At 36.3% G+C, this 20933-nt stretch overlaps 1 protein-coding gene across 2 annotated transcripts; it reads right to left on the bottom strand.

The window, feature by feature from the left end:
* Positions 1–4742: 4742 nt before the first annotated feature.
* On the bottom strand, positions 4743–20631 carry ldb3b (LIM domain binding 3b). 2 transcript variants are annotated; one of them, XM_060895941.1, is made up of 10 exons: positions 20564–20631; positions 20142–20354; positions 14989–15140; positions 12189–12264; positions 9993–10015; positions 8869–9069; positions 8338–8367; positions 5568–5734; positions 5363–5399; positions 4743–5251 (listed from the first exon to the last, which is right to left on the bottom strand). In XM_060895941.1, exons 2-10 carry the CDS (start codon positions 20235–20237, stop codon positions 5155–5157), a joined length of 879 nt encoding a protein of 292 aa, XP_060751924.1. In that variant the 5' UTR covers positions 20238–20354; positions 20564–20631; the 3' UTR covers positions 4743–5154. The 2 variants fall into 2 exon arrangements, with proteins under 2 accessions (XP_060751924.1, XP_060751932.1); XM_060895949.1 differs by lacking the exon at positions 8338–8367.
* Between the last annotated feature and the right edge of the window lie 302 nt (positions 20632–20933).

The raw sequence follows: 20933 nt of genomic DNA, 5'->3' as shown, positions 1-20933 counted from the left end.
GCGGTGTGGAAGGCCAAAGAGGACACATCGCCTTAAAAAATACATGCAGTGAGACGCAGCGTGAGGACGCGTGGCTTTATCCCAAACTAGTGCGTTACACGCCATCTAGTGGACACTTGAGGTAGCGGAATTCAAAATGTTACTGCTTTTTTATTTTTTATTTATTGTTTTTTTTTTTTACAAAAAAATATATATACTATATACAGAATGTAATGTTATGCACAAAATGTGTTGTGTTTAGCAGATGAATAATACCTGTAGATAGATAGATAGATAGATAGATAGATAGATAGATAGATAGATAGATAGATAGATAGGTATTAATTTTAAGACCACAACCACTGATTGTCCACTTATTATTTGTAGCAGCCTACACTTATATAATTGGCTGGAGCTGGTCTTGGTCACACACCCCTTCAAAAACAAAAACTCTACACATACTCAGTTCAGTAGAGTTTTATGCAAGCTCTAAGCTCTGCTCTTTTATTATCTTGACACAAAAAGCATTTAATGAACAAAGCTTCAAAATTCCTGCTTGTTCTGTTTACTTTGTTCTAAAAGTGACTGCATTACATTCAAATTGAATTCAAAAAGAAATGGACTGGAAAATGACAGCAGTAAAGCACTGAACTTGATCAACACCCTTAAACAGCTCTGGTGCTGTGTTATGTGACTCATTTTGTACTGTGAGGTCTAGTTGCATTACTGCTATACTGGTCATACTGGTCATGTTCACCGCCTTTCTTTATTTACATTTGCAATACATTGTCTTACATGGTTTAAAGCTTAAACATATCAAAGTGAGTCAACAGTCTATTATTGATCCTGATGACTGTTTATTTCTCTACATATAATCACGTGTGATGGGGTGAAGCTACTGACCATGTGACCCAAGTGGACTCCAGTATTTATCTCATTCAGTGTATAATACATTAATTAACTGTAAAAACATGTTTAATGGCAGTATCTAAAATGTTAGATCTTAGATAAAGTTAGATGAACACTGTCCCACATGTCTTCCTCTTTCACGTGCTTTTTGCATCTACTTGAATGCTGAATACTACGGTGGCCGAGAAGTGCAAAACAAAATAACAAATCAGAAAACAAAATAACAAACCAGAAAACAACATAACAAACCTAAAAACAACATAACAAACCTGAAAACAACATAACAAACCAGAAAACAACATAACAAACCTGAAAACAACATAACAAACCAGAAAACAACATAACAAACCTGAAAACAACATAACAAATCAGAAAACAAAATAACAAACCAGAAAACAACATAACAAACCTAAAAACAACATAACAAACCTGAAAACAACATAACAAACCAGAAAACAACATAACAAACCTGAAAACAACATAACAAACCAGAAAACAACATAACAAACCTGAAAACAACATAAAAAATCAGAAAACAAAATAACAAGTCAGAAAACAAAATAACAAACCAGAAAACAACATAACAAACCTGAATACAACATAACAAACTAGAAAACAACTTAACAAACCTGAAAACAACATAACAAACCTAAAAACAACATAACAAACCTGAAAACAACATAACAAACCAGAAAACAACATAACAAACCTGAAAACAACATAACAAACCAGAAAACAACATAACAAAACTGAAAACAACATAACAAATCAGAAAACAAAATAACAAGTCAGAAAACAAAATAACAAACCAGAAAACAACATAACAAACCTGAATACAACATAACAAACTAGAAAACAACTTAACAAACCTGAAAACAACATAACAAACCTGAAAACAACATAACAAACCTGAAAACAAAACAAAACATTTCAGACAAACTGGAAAAGGTAGGTATAGTTTGTGAATGGAAGTCTTACTGCTGATTGGATGACACATCTGTCACTCAGGAAATACAAGAAGCACATCAGGCCGAGGCAGTAGAAAGTCGACTCTTGTGTTTATGAATGTTTAAAAATGTATTGTCCTAAATGTGGATTAAAATATGTCAAATTTCTGCAGTTTATTTGGAATTAATAAGTAACAACATTAAAACCAAGGGTTAAAAGAGGTTTAAGAGACAAAGGTTTAAGAGACAAAACTGTATTAAGCCAGAAAAAAAGATAAATTCATTTTACTGTAGAATTAAGATATTTCTCTTCAAAGTCACCATGTCTGTAACATAATTTATACAGAAAGCAGTGTTTTACTGAGGAATTAATAATAATTAATAATCTCTCTTATCTTCAGTCACAATATCTGGCCATATAATTGTGTAAAGAGGCACTTTTTAATCCATTATAAAATTCATTATATTTCAAAATGTTACTTAATCACACCATCTCAGATCATTTCATAGTTACCTACCCAATGCTCACAATAAAGATAATCCAATTTTAATGTGGATTTTTGAAGTAATTGTTTATTTAATTAATAGAAAAAAGCAATAAAAGAATTTTAATACATTGTTAAATATGCTCACAATAAAAAACTGATTAAATATACTCCAGTAAAATTACTCCCAGTTTAGAGATGTTAGAAACAATCAGATTCAATTGGCATCAAGTCAGAATATAGTAATTCAGCATTGCTTTGTTCTGCCTGACAATTAAAGTGTTAAATGCATTGCATAATTTGAACCTTTTTTATGTTTTCTTCTTGTAGGTCTGTAATAACAGCAGGATTATTGTTAATTGGTCTACAAAAATTGTGTCTCGAAAACCCATCAATACATCCTGATATAGAGAAACCAAATGGTTTTAGTGTATCGTAACCATCCACGTGCCACAGATCGTTTGGTCCCATGGAGTTATAATGTCGAACAAATCTACGACGTGTCACATAATGTCATCACATTAAACACACAACTTGTTTTTATGCTGAAATGCTAACCACATTGTCCTCTGCTCTTATAGCATTCCTCTGTTTAATCTGGGATAGTTTTGTCTATGAAACACACCTGTATTCCTCAAGTGTGTTTTTTTTTTAGAGATCGCAAACTAATCTTTATGCCATGAATATTTATATTCTATCAGCATATTAAAAACCACGGCATAGGAATGTTCTTCCTTTTCTTGCTTGACAATTGAAATTGCTGTTTTCTTAGATTTAACGTGAACGCAAAACTCCACGCATGCACAAGAAATAAATTTAAACAATTTCCTACTGCATGTATAGTTTTAGTGACGGGTGTATCGTCCAATCAGCAGTGAGACTTCCATTTACAAACTATACCTACCTTTTCCGGTTTGTCTGAAATGTCATTGTGTTTTCTGAAATGTCATTGTGTTTTCTGAAATGCTGTTGTGTTTTCCGTTTTGTTATTTTGTTATTGAATTTTTTATTTTTTATTTTTTTAAATTTATTTGTTATTTTGTTGCCGGATTTGTTATTTTGTTTTGCACTTCTCGGCCACCGTAGAATACTGTTTGGTATTCTTTTTTCAATGTAACAAAGGCTACTTTGGCTGACACAGACTAAAACATAATAATTCATGTTAGATTAAATCCACAAGAGTGTTATCTTTACACTTTACATTTACATTTATATCAAGTCATTTGGCATTTGCCCATATCTAGAGCTACTTACATTTTCCTCATTTACACAACTGAGCAGTTTATGGTTAAGGGCCTTGCTTAAGGGCCAAGTGGTGGCAGCTTGGCAGAACTGGGATTTAAACAGGATCACAGCCATCTGATCAGGTGTCCTTCAGTGGTAAGGATATGACTCATGGAAAATCTCAACTTTTGTACCAAGGAATTATCATATTCAATATCACAAATCTGTTACATTTAAATAGTGAACTAGAAATCTGAAATACTGAATAGTCAAGATATTGCAAACTTCTTCTTCTTCTTCTTCTTCTTCTTCTTCTTCTTTTTTCAAATTAAAAAACAGAATTGTCAAAAACATTCTGTTTACTTTCCAGTTTTAAATACAATAAAACCCTTTCACACATGAATTAGATTTTACATTTCAAAAGATATCCAGATTCTTTAGCAGTTATTCACGAACATATAATTGCATGTGATATGAATTGTGACTTTAACTATTACTTTAATAAAACGATAGGTGCATGTGTCTGAATGCCAGAAGTAAAAAAAAAGGATAAAGTATTCTACCAGGAAAAAAAAAACACTCCCAATGCATTTGTATTTATTTTTCAGGTATTGAATATTGATTGAATATTTATGTTGATTATCAAAATTTTAGAAAATATAACTACCAAATAAAGTGTAGCAACATCATTTATGTGTATATTCTATATAATTTATACAATTTATAGGGTTAAGGACTGTTGAATTTGTACTGAAATTTAACAATTTCTCTGTTATAATGAATTATATGTCAGAATAATTGATTTTGAATTACAGATGTGAAGGCTCGGAGATTTGGAGTTAGATCTCAAATCTTTCTCAAAGCAATCTGGCTGCCTATAAATGTGGCATTAAACAGTCTCTTTTGCAACTAAATTCTACACAAGATGTTGAGATGAAACAAAATAAACTTGTAAAATGAAAGAGAAATAAAAGAGAAATCTTTAGCATGAGACGGAATACTGAATTTTTTAAGCCTGTACATCCTTCAGCATTATTTTCAGTCTTTCTGTGGACTCTTAATTAGTGCTTAATTACCCGATGTTTTTGTAGGAAAGAAAAAAATGAATAAATCCTTTACTGATAATTTGGGACATTATTCTACAGTGACACACAGCCACATTTCCAAAAGTGAAATGAAGAACTTTAACACTAGTTAATTGGTTTGGATAAAAGAATAATGTTTTATTCACATTAATACAGTACATTCAGTTAATATGTTTGCAGGACGTATGGCAGCGCATTGCATAGTATACACAGATTTAACTTTCTCTAAGGTTTTGTCTTTGTACATCAATAATTCATTTGAATTTTGAATAAACAGCCAGAAGAAAAAGAAAATAAAAGGTATATATTATCTTATTGTCAGGAAGACACACAAAACAAACATGACATATGACCACATAGCAGCAAGGGGAGCATTTTATCTAAAATATTAATTTACTGCATTAGCTCACAAAGCAATCACTACAATGCTTTTCACCTTTACCGTCTTTTTTCTCTTCCATCTTTGCTTCACATTCTTATTGTTGCTTTCCTTTGTAATCTCTGTCCCTCTGCTTTAGGAAGTTTTTACTCCTGGATGTTCAAGATCTGTGCAGACAGACCATGGTGCCAGTTTTTCAGTTTGGCAAAGCGTGGGCCTTTTACCTCTGATTCGAACCTCTCCCTGTAACGAGTGGAGTGGAGTATAAAGGAAAAATATTGGTTTTATTACTTTTTTTTACTTAATTAAACCGTGATATAATACAGATAGAAATGATAGAACAATGTAGAATACCTTGATTTCCTGAGAGCCTCCTCATCTGGATCTTGCACTGTAAACAAAGAAAGACAAATAAGACCGTCATCCTGGAATGATTTAAAGTTCTCAAAGCAACTTGCTCAAATAATGGTGATGTGATTCGTTTAACAGAACAGTACATCTACAGAATCACATACATACAAGCAATGAGACACTACAAGGGAAAACAGACAGGACTCACAGTATTCGGTCCCTGTGATGTGTGCTAGGATACGGAAAGACTTGGACTGCAGGTTGGCAGCGCGGCGAGCCCAGTCAGAAAGCTCGTTCTCTTTATCCTCCGATTTTATCACAGCCTGGTATACTGGAGAGGCACTGTCCACCAGAGGATCTTTAACAAGGAGTGAACTGTTTCCCAAAGATAAAGAGCATAAAGATGAAATCAGACATCTCAAGGCAAATATGGGGTTGTGGTAGCCTAGTGGTTAAGATGTTGGACAATCTGATTGGAAGGTCATGAGTTCAAATCCCAGGTCCACCAAGTTGCCGCACCTGAGCAAGACCCTTAACCCTCAACTGCTCAGTTGTATAAATTGAAATAAAAATGTGAGTCACTCTGGATAAGGATGTCTGCTAAATGCTGGAAATGTCTGGTTTATACATTTGTGTTTAATGTGAATTTGTGTATTTCTGGCAACATAGGAAGAAGAAGAAGAGGAAGAAGAAGCAGAAGAAGAAGAAGCCTCCTTTATTTTGTCACATATACATTATGTAATGAAATTCTTTCTTCACATATTCCAACTAGTGGAGCTTGGGGTCAGAGCCCAGTGTTAGCCATGATACAACGCCCCTGGAGCAGTGAGGGTTAAGCCTTGCTCAAGGGCCCAACAGTGGCAGCTTGGCAGTGCTGGGGTTTGAACACCGATCCTCCAATCAACAACCAAGAGCCTTAACCACCATGTGACCCTTGTCTTGTGGGTTTTTATTGAGGGAATCAGAGTATTTCAGCTTTAACCAATAAGGTTAGACAGCACATTTTTTTAAACTTTATTTATCAAGCTGACTATCAAACAAATTATTTGTAAATGTTTGAATGTTCATAAGAAATGTAACAAAAAATAAGTTTTTATTAAAATCCTGCAGAAGAACAAACATTGATATCCTATTTATGCTCCAGAAAATTAAAATTTTATAAATGTATCATTCTGCTGAGGATAACCTGCTTCTATTTTTCTTACAGATACCGTATTTTGTAAATGAATAAATCCAGAGCAACTTTTATAATATCCAGTCTTTTTTATTATTGTTAATGACATTAATTAAAGAATATATCCATTTACTACAATAAATAAAGCTACACAAAATAAATGTTGCCCTATAATCAAGCACAATCTGGTCTGTCTGTAAGCAAATGTCTCAGCTGAGGAAAGCCGAAGGTTTTTTAAAGACATTTATGAGTTGTTGTTTTTTTAATGGAATCTGGATCACATAATTTTCATTTGCCATGGCCTCTTAAGGTAAGTCAAGTCAAGAAGCTTTAATTGTCATTACAACTATATATAGCTGACACAGTACACAGTGAAATGAGACAATGTTTCTCCAGGACCACAGTGCTACATAGAACAAAGACAGCGCTACCGAGCTAAGGACTTAAGTAAGTTAGTCCTAGCCACATAAAGTGAATCTGTGCAGCCTGGTGCAAACAGTGGAAGACAAAACACAAAACACAAACGCATTGCCGACCAAAGTACATACTGTATATTCTATAGTGCATGTGCAATAATACTGGAATGAACACTTAATATAATAGCAGCAGGTACAGTATATGAGGTATTGTGCCAAACAGCAATTGACTGAAATGTGCAAGACAGCATCTGCAAACAGCAACTGATCTTCTTTCAATGCAGTGTAACACTTCAGATATCATTTTCCTGTGTGATATATGTGGTGTGTTTGTGATCTCCTGGGTACAGTCTAGATCCTTTTTCTCCTCTGTATTCTTGTCACATATTCTCTCCACTTCACGTAATTCACACCAAATTCAGCTTTTCTTAAATGTATTTCTAGAATTTGACCTTTTCATGTGCTGTTTGGCTGCCTTTCATCGTTTATTTGTCATTTTGTGTTTCTAGCCCTCTGTGTGTTTGACCTTTCAAGGAGTTTTGGGTGTCACTAAATGTGAATGAGATGTACACACACGTGAAGAAAATCAGTCTGTCATATTTTTTGTTCTGTTTGCACACACAAAACTTGACCGATAATTAAATGAGGCCCATTGTTTATATTTTTTCATAAAAGTTGAAAACTAATAAAAATTAATGCTATTGAAAAACCTGATTGTTGTTGTAAAAGCCTAAATTATGGTTCTTGAGCACCAGTCGTGTTACATTAGATCAGGGGTGTCAAATCTTCTCTGGAGAGGGCTGAAGTGAGTGCAGGTTTCATTCCAGCCAAACAGAAACCACACCGTCTACTGAAAACCGAGATCAACTGATTAAACAGCTGAAATCAGGTATGGCTCCTGCTTAATTGGCATGAAACCCTGCACCCACACCAGCAGGTTGCAAAGTGGACACCCCTACATTAGACAGTTCATCATATAGGACTCAGAGGTACTCAGAACATTCCTTAGTATTTATAGTCCAAACAGGAGAGTGAACTCCCTGAACCTTTACCAGAGACATTTCCTGCTTTTATATATATATATATTTAAGTTGGGAAATGGTGGCTCAAGTGATTAAGGCTCTGGGTTGTTGATCAGAAGGTTCAAGCCACAACACTCCCATGCTGCCACTGTTGGGCCCTTGACCAAGGCCCTAAACCTTCTCTGCTCCAGGGACACTGCATCATAGCTGCCCCTGTGCTTTGACCCTAACCTAGCAAGTTGGGATATGCAAAGACAAGAATTCTCCTGTGTTGTAATGTATATGTGACAACAAATATTTTTAAGAATGAAATTACACTTGTAATGAGAAGACAGTGAGTGTATGAGGCGACCTGTGACTACTCACCCCAGTGGAGATTCAACAGCTTCTTCCCCACTGATTATCAGGGGACAAACCAAGATGGAAGGAGCGATATGGGGCCATGCCAAGAATGGTGGAGCAGTGATGAGGTATAACATGAAGTTGGGGTGGATGACAGAGTGATAATAAAGTGAAAAGGAAAGGAAGGAAGACAAAAGATGAGGCTGACACAGATGATGCCTAATCCACTTTCCTCACGGTCTCTTGTAAAATACATCACAGCTTAAAATAACCAATAACACCACCTAGTGTACATATGAAGAAAAACTTTTCTTCTCAGGTTGTTTGCTAGTCTTAAAATTGACCAAATAAAATATAATCAGACTACAAAAAATCATAATTATTCTCAGTAAACTACTTTTTCTTGCAATAATTTGCAAATAATTAGATGGGTAATATTCCATGTATATAAATGACAAAACACAAAAATGTGAAGCAGCTTTGTGTGCAGTTTGTTTATTTACATTTCCTATTGTGTACCTTACTCAGATTAAAAGTACTTATGAGAGAACTTGCCTCATATTGCTGCCTCTTGCATGAGCCTGGCCGGCGATGGCGTCCATGATGGCATCCTGTGAGTACATGCTGATGGGAGTGTTGTACTGGGCATGGATGATGGTGGCTTTGCCTCCTGGACCCTTCACCTCAATAGGCTTGTGAGTGGACAGAGCAGAGTCCTTCAGTGCAATAGGGTTGAAGCTGGGAACATACTCTTGGCTGTCAGGGAACATGTGAGTAATGGTTGGTGAAGAGAACATTATTACAGGGCAGTTGTCTCAAGTCCTTAGGGGCTCAGACCAGGGTGATGTGTGGTGATTTGCAAGCTTTAACACAACTACGGAACCTGTTGATTAACTAGTGAGCTCAATCAGGGTCTCTGAGCATGAAAATCACCAACAAGAGCTCAACCCTGGCTTTCTAAGACTGGAATTGATGATGTTTGTGTAAGTGTAAGGACGTTTAAGTGACTAAAAGCTGCTTACTTATTAAAACAAGGAGTGGTAGCAGTGTTTAGTACATAAACACAAGACAAGCTTACAAAGTAAATTAAAACATCTATATATAATAAAATATTGGGGTGTCAGTGTATTATAGCTATAATTTAATCAATATAATTTTTCATCTGATGGACTTTCCCAGACCATCATGCACAACCTTTCAGGATTCATCGATGCATGTTATCAGCAAACCAGAACACAATTTGTGTATATATGTATCTATTTTTTTAAAATATTGATATTTTTTTATTGTGCATAAATGTATATAAATTTGCAAAGGTATACAGACATATTAAAATAAATCAGATCACGTTTACAGTAGTTCAGCATTATGCTAGGGACATATGCACTTCATAGACTTTACATATTTAATGTCTAGCATTCAAAGGTAATTTCTTTAAGTGCTTGATAACAAAGATGGCATGATTTTCATGCAAGATTCTAAAGTAAATAATTAAGTCTGTATTAAAATTTTGGTAGTTTCTGTCTAGTTTTTAGATGTCTCATGACAGACTGATGATGTTATTTGTGATTAAATTAACTAACAAGCAACTTGCAGTCAAAATGTTCAAGAAACATGCTTGTGAACATTCAAGCACTCACACAATCATTCAAGTTTATGCACATTCAAGTTTTACTAACTTGGCAGCTGTGTTGGCAATGACCTGGAGTAACATGTAAAAATTAGATACAGACAGAGAAAAAGAGAGGAATCAGTGTTAACGTTGCTGTAACAACAAGGCCATGGAATAAAATAAACAAAGAACCGAACGAATGTTATTCAGAGCTTTTTCTGTTTCCAGGAACGAGTGTGACAGTAATCTGACACACTCATACATATTCAGATAGCCTTTCCCCAGGTCACATGATAAAAATTTCGGTTATTAATGGTCTACATGGCCCATATGAGTGACATTCCAGTTAGCTAGTGTGTACAGAATGATTGACTGCAACAGAGGTTCCTGCTCTGGCAACATAGCCAGAGAACAGGAACACTGAGATCTGAGCCGTCTACTGAAAACAAGCTTGGTTTACATTTAAAGAATCATATATTAAACTCATATGTAATACCTCATAAAAATTAGAAATAAGAATAAGAAAATTGGCCAGTAATTTCATTTTGATTGACCAGTATTAAATGGAAGAGTATAATAACAAAGGTGTCATTGTCAAACATTAAGTAACAAAAAACATTAAAAAAGAACAGTGTACAACATGCCATGTTATTGTGAAAATCCTAGTCATAGGCTCTATAAATGACAACAGATACGTGACAGGCTATGTGAAGTTATTTGGGATACAAGAGTGTTCTAGAAGCTGTGGTATTCAGGTTCATTAAAAAAGCTTGTCAGTAGCTCACACCTCCATTAAGTCATGATGAGAACATCTCTCATGGCACAGGGCTCACCTTTTGTTGTGCCAGCCCTGGAACACATCTGAATGTTCCCTAATATTCTGGGACTATCCAGAATTAGAAAAAACCTTTGCGCTAATTACAAAGACATTGTATCTGAAAATAGATGGACATCTGCTTTAGTGTTTCTGAGACCTTTATCAGCTGTGCTTTCACCAAACACACATCTGCACTTATAGTACAGCATTATAAAAGCAAATATATATAAAAAAAATCGAAGCAACCCAATTTGAGTTATTGTAGAGATTGTCCACTAGGGCACGGGGAACAGGAAGAGGATCATGTGGATGAAAAAAGCCTGTGAGATCACTAGCAATGTTATAGAATGTTCTGAGTATTGCTTTTTGATAAGATCACCCAACCAACCACCTCCCCTGTGAGCTTCTATTTAAATCTGAACAAATGTAATGAGGTTCATTAAGGACAGTGATGTTGGTTGAGTAAACAATATAACCAGTCTCTTTGCATCTTCTAACATTAACAACCCCTGGAATGGCATTCCAAAGTGTGCAGTGTGGCTATCCAAAGAGCCAGAGCAAAGTAAAGGCTGACAGGACACATACACCACTGGCTGAGAGTTATTTTTACATCATAGTCAGGAAAAAAAAAACATGTTCTTTTATACATAGACAGGTGTTTATCTCATCAAGCAAATGTCTATCTTCATCGGTTTCTGTCAGGATGAATAAATTATTTAGGGGCAGTGGTGGCTCAAGTGGTTAAGGCTCTGGGTTGTTGGTTGGAGAATTAGGGTTTGAACCACAGCACTGCAAAGCTGGAACTGTTGAGCCCTTGAGCAAGGCCTTTAACCATTCCTGCAGTATTATAGCTACCCCTGCTCTCCGACCCCAACCTCCCCAGCTGGGATATGTGAAGAAAAAAATTCCACTTTGCTGTAATGCATATGTGGCTATAATAAAGGCTCATTCATTATTAAGGCAATATAAAGTGAGAGTATAATCAAGAAGACCTGATCAAGCTAGACGAATGAGAGAAAAGCTGTGGCAGAAAATTCTCACTAAAGATCTAAAAGATCTAAAAAACGTGTTCTTTAGTGGTTCTTTGTGTAGTTCAGACTTCCTAGTATGGATAAAGAAATATTGTTGGATCCTTTAAAGAAAATAAACCAGAAAACGTCGTGTTAGACTTTATTGTATTACCAGCAAGGTCACTCAAAATGAAATCCCGATCAGATTTAAAAGCATATGACAGACTCAGATTCTTCAGCTACTAGATTTTTCGAACTAATCTACATGGCTTATTAATACGCATTTAACATTGCTTATTATGTAGCATAGATCTGATGCAAGCACTGTATTCACTTTGAAAAGTAAATAAACACACTTTATAAAATCTGAGAAATCTTGCATGGTTTTTTCTTGCTTGTTGCAGAGAGTTTTGGTGTGAGTGAGGAATAATATTACCTTCTGGTGAGGAATAACTGGCATGGGTGAGTCCATTCTTGGCGTAGCTGTGGGCACAGGGGCTGGACGTTTTGACCTGATGAGGTCAAAATAAATTAAATCAGCCACTTTATTGTCTTAAATAATAAATGAAAGACTGTTATTGGGTGGTGTAAAATAAAAGCACTTTCAGAAAGTTTTATTCCCTTTTATGCCACAGCAACTTGGCATAGTTTTTTATTCCAGCAATTCTTTACATACGATATATTTTTATTTACCTTTAATGTTGTGCAAAGCCATTTATGTCTTCAGCAGAAAAGATAGTTACAGTTTTTTATCTCTGACTTTTACAAAAGCTGGAGTCTGGAGTCTGGACACTGGAGTCTTCTTTCAAACATGTTAAATAATCGCCACCTCCCAGAAAATTTCACATCACATATTTTTTAATCGCATCCACTATAGAAAACATAAATAAGGTTTCATCATCATCTCAGGGAGTGTAATCCTCACCACCATTGAGGCTGGCTCATTAGCAATGAAATTTAATTTTATATTTATCGTTTTTATTTAGAGTTTTCTGTAAAGCTGCTTTGAGACAATGTGTATTGTTAAAAGTGCTAAACATATAAACATATAAATATATATTTAAAAGAATTCAATTGAAAATAAGATCATGTGCATTGATCTAAATCTTGCAGGTGGAATTAGTGTCATAGAAAATTAACAACTTCTGACCAGTCAGAATGAAGCATTCATCAACTCCTTAAATTATTAAGAGATTTTGTGATTTGTAGGCTGTCATGTTGGTGTGTTGTGTGTGTTTGTTGCTGTGATTCTTGTGTGTGCTCTTGAGTGTAATCCTGAGTGTGTCCCTGAGTGTATTCCTGAGTATGCTCCTGAATGTGTACCTGAGTGTGGTCCTGAGTGTGTCCTCAAGTGTGCTCCTGAGTGTGTCCCTGAGTGTGCTCCTGAGTGTGTCCCTGAGTGTGCTCCTGAGTGTGTCCCTGAGTGTGATCCTGAGTGTGTTTCTGAGAGTGTCCCTGAGTGTGGACCTGAGTGTGCTCCTGAGTGTGACCCCAAGTGTGCTCCTGAGTGTGTCCCTGAATGTGTATGTGTCCCTGGGACTGGTCCTGAGTGTGTCCCTGAGACTGGTCCTGAGTGTGCTCTTGAGTGTGTCCCTGAGTCTGGTCCTGATTCTGGTCCTGAGTGTGTCCCTGAGTCTGGTCATGAGTCTGGTCCTGAGTGTGTCGCTGAGTCTGGTCCTGAGTGTGTCCCTGAGTCTGGTCATGAGTCTAGTCCTGAGTCTGGTCATGAGTCTAGTCCTGAGTGTGTCTCTGAGTCTGGTCATGAGTCTGGTCCTGAGTCTGGTCCTGAGTGTGTCCCTGAATGTGTATGTGTCCCTGGGACTGGTCCTGAGTGTGTCCCTGAGACTGGTCCTGAGTGTGCTCTTGAGTGTGTCCCTGAGTCTGGTCCTGATTCTGGTCCTGAGTGTGTCCCTGAGTCTGATCCTGAGTCTAGTCCTGAGTCTGGTCATGAGTCTAGTCCTGAGTGTGCTCCAGAGTGTGGAGTGCAGCTATTGTTGTTGTTGTTGTATTGTGAATGAAAAGACGAGGTCAGGAGCATCATAGTGAAAGTGCTTTTATAACACACTTTAATGCTCCCATTAACACTGTGACCTTCATTTTGCTCTGTCTCCTAACATCATAATCAGACTGGAGGTCAGTTTCTTCTTGTTCCTAAAATACTAATCTGATTAATACTAATACTAATACTAATACTAATACTAATACTAATACTAATACAGACTAATAGTAATATGTCATTTGCTGCTGCTTTACTACATACAGATCATGATCTGTAGAAAAGCAGACTGATAAAGTGATGAATGGAATTTTTTCAAAAAGTTAAGGGTTCAGTAAAGAAAACAAAATACTAAAGCCCTAATATATCCCTCTTGGAGCTTGGGTCAGAGAAAATAAAGAAACATTGCAAATAGACAGACTGGATTTATGAGGAGGGCTGAGGCTTTTTAAAATGAATCTTACTATAAAAATCCTAAGAAATGCCTAAGGACCATCTTGTCCCTATGTGGTTCACCAAAATTCAATAAACCTGAGCTTGCCTCATTGAAATGTCTTTCAGGAATCTTCATGGTCTAATGTGAACTCATGTCCTGGCTCTTTTATTATGGTCCTATGATCTTAAGGGCAGTTGTAACGGTTGTAGGTTCAGAGCACTTCCTCAACCAAATGACAAGGAATTTGTTTTAGGAAGTGTAAAACAAACGTAGCAAAAGAGAAAGAGAGGGGAAGTTTTAGGATAATAAAGTGTGACAGTGAAAACTAGCTCTTGAAGATGCTACAAATCAGATGCTTTGATATCCCTCACTAACGAATAGTTACAAAAATACATAGAGGCTCTTATAATATTTAGCATTTAAGTTTAAACAAGGATCTTGTTCTACCTTAGATCGGTTACTTCAACTTCGCTGTCATGCTTAAAGCCTCATTGTGCAGTCTGACTGTGTGTCTCTACTCTGATTAAATAATTGAAAATGCAGCATTTAGGAATTACATGAAGTTGATATAAAGCATGGGTGCATTTTTTTATTTTTATGCAATGTATCATGTCATTGGTGTCTGTGTTTATTTCCCAGATCGTGTGTTTAAGTGTTTAATTGCAGGACACTTGCACAACGTCCCTCCACTAAGCAGAAGAAAGTAATCAAAATGAAGGTGGATATAATGGATTTACTGGTGTCTCTGTTCAACTTTAGCATGTGTGTGTATGTGTGTGTATGTGTGTGTGTTGTAATATTTACTTCTGCATGCTGAGGGTCAGTTTGGTTGTTGCTAATTTGATCTTGTTCTGGGCCTCTAGGTGGCTCATGCCTTCAGTGCTGACCCCATCAATGGCTGTGATGATGTCACCTTGGGCCAGGTTTCCAGTGGCTGCCTTGCTGCCCGGTGTAATCTGTAGACAAGCACAAATTTAATAAATATGTTACATTTAACACTCCTTTAAATGGGTGGGTCTGAGTACTAGGGAGCATTTCTTAGCGTAGCTTCCGTTTCATGTCCGCTTCATACCCATGAACACACAAAGTGTCAATTTGAGCTTCTGAATGATTTTTGGCATTTGTAATTATAATAAAAGGTTTGCCATTTCTTACATGCTTGATCTAATTGTTTTTAAATGTTTAGTTGTAAACAGAGAGCGAAACACCAACCTGCTGTGAGGTGGTAGCTTGCCTTACAGGCAGCTCATTAAAATGTTAAAAATAAAGAGTGCTGCTAAGGGGCACACATCTCCCTCCATTTGATCCTACACCATTCTCCCTTATTCTCCCACCTGCTGCTGCTACTCAACACACACACACACACACACACACACACACACACACACACACACACACACACACACACACACACACACACCGAATAACCCAGCTGTCAGCAAACACCAAACATGTTGCATTAAGGACTCCTAATCAAGAAACATTCAGATACACTTTATCTTATCATATGCAGTTTAATTTAATAAACAAAACAGCTCACAGTAGTGCACCACAAGCCTGGGGCAACATGTTGAGCCTTATTTATCAAATTGGATATGAATGGATATATTCTTAGAGTTCTCAGGGGCATTTTCAATTTGTCTTTTCATATTTAACATCCAGTAAGTTAGGAATAACATTTACTGTCTTACAAATGCTCCTGATTGTGTACATTTATGTATAAGCAAACTGCTAATGTGAACTTGTTATGGAAGTTTTGAGAGATGTAAAGTATCACACTGGTATGCACAGGCAAGAGTAAAAAGGTTTCACAATTTATTATGTGCTGCTGCACAACAGGACCCATCACTTCTCGTGTAGCATTAGTAAAGCAGGGCTTTCTTGGTTACATCAAGATTTTATATGCATGATTCAAACAAGAAAACATTTAAAAGGAAAACATCATAAATCATTGGCTTAGATGCACAACGCCTGCTCACTTCCTGATCAAGCTAATCTTGTCCTTACCAAGGCCTACTAGAAGCTGTCCTTACCACCAACTCGTCTCCAGTCTACAAAACAATCACTGGCAATAACAATTTCTAATTACTAACAACTACCAAAACAACTACCAGTCACGAGCATAGAAGGACAGGGCCTTACAAGCATCTCTTCAGTAAAAATTTTCACCACAATCCTTAACTGACTTGACATACTTTCCTGGAAATGTATTTACAGACTAGTTTAAATGACTTATTTATAGTTTAAATGACTTATTTACATGAATTTCAGTGAAAGTTTAGTGAAACTCATTTTATTGATTAAAGAAAACAAAAGCATCAAGATAAATAAGTCTACAGGACAAAAGAAATGGCAACCTAGAAAAAAGGAATAGCTCTCACATGTCTCTCGGTTAATGGCTGAACAACGTTACTGGAAGATATAGCACACAAGATCCAAGTGACATTTTCAGGATCGTAGAAAGCTTAAGCATTATTCACAGAGAATGTGATTGGCTGTCATGAGATGGTTTTCATCTACAATGCAGGATCATTTCTCAATGGGATAAGAGACAACCGAAACCTTATTTAGTGCATAAAGGGCACGGCTACAAGCTCATGAGCCGATCCTTCATTAAAATAATGAAGTTTCCGTTTCTAGCATGTAGGCCATTTGAAAAGTCCAGGATGCCAAAAAAATAGTTTTTTGTAAAAAATAAATGTAACTATTCTGAATAATGGGCACTGTCCAAAATCCCTTTATAGTGCTTGCAGCGAAATATGAAAATATCAACATAAAATCTCTCCAGCTCATGGCTTATTAGTACAAATCCTCTTTTGAGATGCAGTATATATTAGATTGGGAACTCTGTGAAGAACAGGATCACATTTATACACACCAGTGATTTATAATGAAACACAGCCCCATGTAGCTATTAAAATTTTTCACACTCAGGAGCACATAAACACACACACACACACACACACACACACACACACACACACACACACACACACACACACACACACACACACACACTTTAAATGGGCTCAAGCAGCTTGAGTAGTGTTATAGCTTGTACCATTGATGTGAAAGCTAAAATTGTCAATCAAGTCTCATGTTAGCTAAAAAATTGATTCAAACAAATGTGCACATCACCAGTCAAGGAACAATGTGCCATTCTAATATATTTCCCGAATTCAGTCTTGCTGTAAATATTCGGACTGGAGAGTCTGTTGTTCTTAACAAACTAATGTCTACATATACTTTCTTGGTATCTCCATCTGGTACAGACCGAAGAAACTGAAGAAATGACACTGTATCACTTTAAAATATACAAACTCCTTTAAGAACTTTTATTTAGTTTGACAATTTGTCATAACCTTAATCTCACTTTGGCACTTTTTAATTAAAAGTGGATAATAGCACAACAGCAAAAACATAGTAAAAGCAAAAACAGATGCTTCTGACATTAAAAAAAGGTCACTTCTGCTCTACAAATGTATTTGCTAACATAACAACTCCGACAGACGACTCCGGAAAATATCTAAACACCGGAAAGGGACTTTTTCATGCATTTGTATTACATCATTATATCCACTTCTCAAGTGCCTGCATACAGAAATGACTATTTAATAGGACAGAGAGATGCAAAGACTTTTTTTTATCTCAAGTCCACTTGGACTCAATGTTAAAAAATGATGCAATAAATCCAATTTCATTATTCTTCAATATGAATTAAAAAGGTCTTCTGCTTGTATATTCATTTGTATGATGTAGAACAAAACTATATTGTAAAGAGTAAATGCAATGTTATAAAAAAATGAATGTGTAGCAAATGAATTAACTGCAAGGAACTGCAACAATTCATAATGATTAACACTCTCGGTGTTGGATAGTCTTAGCTAGACTACCAGGCAAATAAACGCTCCAGTGTGCTGCTCAGTCCCGTGACTTGTTTGCCCCAAGCCCTAACTACTTAGCGTATAAGTGATATCTAGCAGAGTCTAATCAAGTATAGCATGCTGGTTAAGGGCATTAAATCATACAGGGAAATGCTGTAAACGAACAAATATATGATGATCTACAGTATCTCATCGTGTTTGTCCCTTCAACAAAAAGTTCAAAAGTCATTAGCCATCATTTGGACTGAGCTTTGGTGTTCAGTCCTCGTATCGGGTGTTAAAAATGTTACTGGCGAGATTATTTATTTTCTTTTGATATATTTCACTGCATCTCATGTAAGCCTCAGCTAATGTAGCACAGCAGGTAGAGTGAGTAGTGTGTACTTTGATGAGCACTTTAAATATTAAATATACATTACAAATGCAGATATTATTCTTGGAAAAAGTCAATAGGATGAAACTGCTTGTCTCTTAGGCAATGACAAATAAAAAAAAAAACCTGGAGATTTACTGGTGATGTTTACTGACTCCTGAGCAAGACTCCTAACTCTTAACTACTCAGTTGTATGAGTTACAAAAATGTAATGGATTTGCAGGGATTTAAAAATCGTACAACATATCAATGTCTGATATCAATATCAGTATCAATATCGATATTTTTCCCTTGTCAGTGTGCTCAGAGAGACAAAACTGCAGTTATATTACAGATTCTAGAAGTTTAATAATAAATAAAGAGATAAAGCTGGAAATATAGAGAACAGTCCAAAAAAGGTTTAAACCCATCCACTTTTATAAGTGCATGTATGTAAATTGTATGTCATAATACATTAGTAGTAGTTTAAGGTTGATTTATTTGTATTTTATCAATGCACTATATCTGTTTCAGATATAAACAGGACAGAAGTATACTTTTTCTTCAAATAGGCTATATTAGAATTAAAATAAATCTACTACAGACTGAATGTACTTCCATCCAGATATGCTTACACAAGCTAGTACAACAAGTAATTGATACAGTGTACATCTGTGCAAAAAAAATGAGTTAATCCTAACACTAATTTGAATATTAGTCTTCATTTGAATACTTCTCTCTTCAAATATACACGCAAAACATTACTCCAGTTAACATCTAGTTCCCATCATATTCTTCATTTCTTTTCCATGCTGGCGCCATCAACCACGTAACTCTGCATGCTAAAAAATTCTTCTCTATTAGTGTCAGTATCTGATTTCTCAGAAAACGGCAGCTATTTTAGCTTTAGTTACCAGCCCTGAGCTAAAACAAGGTTTGTCATGTGTGATTAACGAGGTCTGAAATGTCTTTCTGTGAAACGTAGCATTAATTCAAAGAAAGTTCTGGTGTAGAAGTCATCAGGTTTCAAGTGTTGCGGAGGCAATATTTTTGTTTGTGCTGCTAAAATCAGCGTCAAACAGGATCACAAAGCTTCTTGTTACGATTAAGACGGTTTTCTGTAAGTAAATAACAGTTTAACAAAGCATGCGTAATTTGGTCAGACAAGCTGCTAAAACACATGGCCCTAAAGGATAACACAAGCATAATACCTCAAATACAATAATTGACAAAGAAGTGTGTATCTAAGCTTTCATTTTCTCCTCAGCTAGCTAACGTCACACTGATATACAGTAGACTATTCATAGAGGTTTAACTCTGTAGTGCTTCTCGCTGCTCTTAGACCCAGCACTGGATACAGAATGTCAGGCTGCACTATGTCAGTAAGACACAACAGCTGCGGTACATAGTTATGTAATCCTGTCCTATGAATATGTAACACATTTCTAGTTGCATATTGGAACTAGTGCACCATATGAGCAAAGGAATATGACATCATTATAGACAGAAATTGCAGTTGATCATCCTTTTTAAATGATTGTATCAATTAAAAAGGATATCTAACATACGGCTTAAAAGTCAGTCAGATAATTAAGATATTCATTCATTTTCTACCGCTTATCCGAACTACCTCGGGTCACGGGGAGCCTGTGCCTATAATTAAGATATACATTTTTTAAATTTTAGGATTTAAAATGTGAAAAATTAAATGTTTGTCTTACCCTGGAGATTGTAAGAGGCATGTTGAAGTCTTTGCCTCCCTGCAGCCTGAAGCCCCATGGTGCAGGTCCAGCCAGAGTTATTGTGTAATTGCTCATTTTGTGGGAGAGTTTAGATGGAAAGCCTTGCCTCAGGACAGGTAACTCCTTTCCTCGTTAGCTCTTCACCCTGCAAACAGGATGAACACCCGGGGACGGGCAGACGTCAAGGAGCCTCTACAACACAATAACAACAATACAGGAATGAGTGCAGCGATACATACTGTAGCTAGTCAACAAAAATCTGTACTGACATAACATATCTCAAAGCCCATCACCCATAAACCATAACACATCTCTTCCTAAATTTGAGCAATTGCATTCTTTACTACATAATTGAAATAAGTGAGAAAAAAAGTTGAAATCAGAAAGAGCAGAGATCTTGCCTGTACGAATGGCCTGGACAGACAGCCTAAGAATAGACATCCACTGCAAAAAGCGATAGCACTCAAGCCCTCAGGGTCCATATTTGGTGTGTAAGGGGACACCCTGAGATACCAAGCCCCTATGATTCACAGGGCGAATATAGCCACTTCTTAGGCCAACACATTTTTTTTTGCTCTCCCCCTGTGGCCATTCAGTGAGCAAAGTGCACCCCAGAGTGGTGAGGAGCAACAAACAAACAAGAAAAGTCCATTTGTTGATGAAAGTGGGATAGGATGTGGTTGGTAGGTACATTGCCTGTCTCTAAATGGTTCTCTAGATAATCTAGATATTTTCTGGAACTCTAGTTATACATGTGCATTGTCAGAACCT

This window comes from Tachysurus vachellii, chromosome 2, assembly GCF_030014155.1.
Source record: "Tachysurus vachellii isolate PV-2020 chromosome 2, HZAU_Pvac_v1, whole genome shotgun sequence".
Taxonomy (NCBI): Eukaryota; Metazoa; Chordata; class Actinopteri; order Siluriformes; family Bagridae; genus Tachysurus; species Tachysurus vachellii.
Note: the sequence above shows the minus strand (reverse complement) of the source record. Positions and strands in the feature narration are given on the sequence as shown.

Excerpts from the sequence above, each read along its gene's own strand:
- ldb3b (XM_060895941.1), bottom strand. The coding sequence starts at position 20,237 with ATGAGCAATTACACAATAACTCTGGCTGGACCTGCACCATGGGGCTTC. Across the intron at positions 9,070-9,992 it reads ATTGCCAACACAGCTGCCAA|CCAAGAGTATGTTCCCAGCT; the intron begins GTTAGTAAAACT and ends GTTCCCTGACAG. Across the intron at positions 8,368-8,868 it reads GCAAGAGGCAGCAATATGAG|TGGGGAAGAAGCTGTTGAAT; the intron begins GCAAGTTCTCTC and ends CCTGATAATCAG.